Source organism: Sarcophilus harrisii, chromosome 6, assembly GCF_902635505.1.
Source record: "Sarcophilus harrisii chromosome 6, mSarHar1.11, whole genome shotgun sequence".
Taxonomy (NCBI): Eukaryota; Metazoa; Chordata; class Mammalia; order Dasyuromorphia; family Dasyuridae; genus Sarcophilus; species Sarcophilus harrisii.
Window position 1 is genome coordinate 251398465 of NC_045431.1, and position 3058 is coordinate 251401522.

At 32.4% G+C, this 3058-nt stretch overlaps 1 protein-coding gene across 1 annotated transcript; it reads left to right on the forward strand.

Moving 5' to 3' along the window:
• The first annotated feature begins 326 nt into the window (after positions 1-326).
• LOC116419939 (olfactory receptor 10AG1-like) lies at positions 327-1259 on the forward strand. The gene has a single exon (XM_031942664.1). The coding sequence runs from the start codon at positions 336-338 to the stop codon at positions 1257-1259; it is 924 nt and encodes a 307-aa protein (XP_031798524.1). The 5' UTR covers positions 327-335.
• Positions 1260-3058: the final 1799 nt, after the last annotated feature.

Sequence of the window (3058 nt, forward strand, 5' to 3'; positions counted from 1 at the left end):
TTCTAGGAAGGGGAAGTATATAGATGTATGTTTGTTTGCATATGTGTATGTGCATACAAATGTATGCATGCATGTGTGTGTATAAACACATATATGTTCACATGTATATATTTATGAATATCTGTGTCTCTATATGTGGGTATGTTTACATATGTATATACAGAATATATGTGTGTGTGTGTGTGTGTGTGTGTGTGTCTGTGTGTGTGTGTGTATACCACAGAATTTGGGGAGGGAGAATAAGACATGATATGTTAAACCCAGGAAGGAACCACAAAAGAAAAGTGATTAGTTACTTTTGAATTTATTATTTTCACAGGCCAAAGAAGGACACAATGGCAGGGCACAATCTCACAACTGTGGAGTACTTCATTCTCCTGGGATTTTCTGATCTTCCTAAACTCCAAGGGATTCTTTTTGCGATTTTCTTAAGTATCTATATAAGTATACTGATAGGAAATGGCCTCCTCATTTTTTTAACCAAGATTGACTCAGGTCTCCAAACACCAATGTATTTTTTCCTTGGGAACTTTTCCTTTCTGGAGATCTGTTACACTTCAGTCACTCTGCCCAGAATGCTGGCAGATCTCTGGACCCAGAAGAGAACTATTTCATTCTTTGCCTGTGCTGTACAAACTTGCTTCTTTTTTATTCTGGGGGTGGCAGAATGTTTGCTTCTGGCAGCGATGGCTTATGATCGTTATGTGGCCATCTGTAAGCCTCTCTACTATCCTCTCATCATGAATCACAAATTATGTGTCCAACTGGTTGTGGTTTCTTGGATGCTTGGGGTTCCAGTATTGATAGAGCAGACATACCAGATTTTTTCTCTGAATTTCTGTGGTCCTAATAAAATCAATCACATTTTCTGTGATGCCCCACCTTTGTTCAAATTAGCCTGTGGGGACACATATAAGATAGAGGTCTCTGTCCATGTTGTTGCTCAGCTATTCATTTTAACTCCTTTTCTATTGATACTTGCATCCTATATAAAAATTATAACTACCATCTTGAAATTGCCATCAACCGCCGGAAGATCCAAAGCCTTCTCTACCTGCTTTTCCCACCTCATGGTTGTGGGCTTATTCTATGGATCTGGAAGTATTGTGTATTTCCAGCCAAAATCCAGTCACTCAGAAGGCTCTGTCAAAATATTTGCTCTTTTCTATACCACTGTAACCCCAATGTTTAACCCCCTGATATACAGCCTGAGAAATAAAGATGTCATCGCTGCACTGAGAAAACTGCTTCATAAGTGAATCGAATCATGAAGTAAATAGTAAAGGTATAAGAAATCATATTCTCTTCTTTCATTTCACGGTTCCTACAAAAAATGTCCATCTCTTTATTTTTCCATTGCACTGAAAACGCATGCAAATGAGTTTTCCCTCAAGAGATTTTATTTGAAAAATGACACTTACCTAAAATTGCAACTTTATTTTGCTAGATTGATGTTGACAAAATTTGCTGTTAATTGATGACAAAAATCAACAAATACTTTTTATTCAATCATAGAATGCTTTTTACAAGTTTTCTAGTAGCAAATAAGCTACAAATGTTTGTGGGCTGGAAAGTGCGGGTATGTGGAGACAGACAAACAAAAAGATGGAATGATAAAGGGATAGAGAGAAGCAGAGAGAAAGATACATACACACACTTATCTATCTATCTATCTATATATATATAGAGAGAGATTGGGAGAGTGAGAAAGATAGAGAGAGATTGAGAGAATGAAAAAAAGAAAGAGAGAGAGAGAGAGAAATTTAGTAGTTCAGGCATAAATAATGACAAGGAGTTAGAGAAACCAACCAAACAAAAACGAGAGAAATAGATAAAAAAAATAAAAGAAACATTATTTTGCTTGCAAGGATAAATTAAGGAATCTCAAACTTTTAAAATTTAATTTCCCTTCGCCATAGCGCCATTGGTTTTGTTTCCTTATTAAATTAATTATGTATTTTAGAGTAAATCACTGTATATTTTCATTTAAAATTATTCTCTTTCTATATGGTATAAAAAATTCTGAAATAATGGAAAGGTTATCCTCTTCTAAATGCATTCTGAGTCTCTTAGATATCTACCAAACACAGAAGACAGAGTTTAATGAGGAAATAGCATTTTAAACAAATATCAAGAAATAGATAAATCATGCTATGGTTATAATTAATAGCATAATGGGTTCTTCATTTTTATGATATGAATTAATAAAATATTCAATATGTAAGGACTTTTATGGCTTATTTATGATAGCTTATACTTAAAAAAAAAAAAAAAAACCTTTTCTCCAGGTACTATCATATTTTTCACAAAAGTTTTATTAAAACATATGCATTTAGTCCATAGATCATTGCAACCCAAAGTAATCCATTTCCTTTCTGGCTAATTCAATTTGTTATGAAATGCCTTCTTTACATAAAACCTAAAACTTTCCCTCTTAAATTCTAAAAATTTCCATATTTATTACACTCTGTTGTGTCAAACTGACAGTGTCTAATTATATATATTTTATATCAAATACTTTCAAATTCATAAAGATAGCTCTCATTCTCCCCTTCAGTCTTTTCTGGGTTAACCACTCTAATTTCTACACTCAAAACTGAAATTGTATCTTGAAACCCTGTATTTCCCTGTTTATCTGTTTCTGGATACTTATTAGCTTATTGGAGATTTTCTTAAAAGTGAAATGAAGAATGGAACATTGATTTCTTATTTTGGTCTGACCAAATGGACAGAAACATAAGATTTTTAATTCTGTGTTCTATGGCACAGTTTATGTCACCAAAAAATTTTATAGCTTTTATTGTTATAAGATGTCTCTTTACAGTGAATTTGTAAACAAATAAAAAAAAAATCTGTTCAGGCTTTTCTGTGTATTTCTTAAACTAAATTACCATCTAGTCACAGTCAAAAGACTTACCAGTATTGTACCAAAAAAAAGGTTTTTGAATGAAAGCACTGTTAAATGTAGTTCTAATTAAATGTTTTAAAATATATTTATACAAATATATTATCGATTTTATTATATATTAAACCTATACATATATACTTATATGTTCAA

Coding starts and splice junctions, on each gene's coding strand:
- LOC116419939 (XM_031942664.1), top strand. CDS start 336: ATGGCAGGGCACAATCTCACAACTGTGGAGTACTTCATTCTCCTGGGA.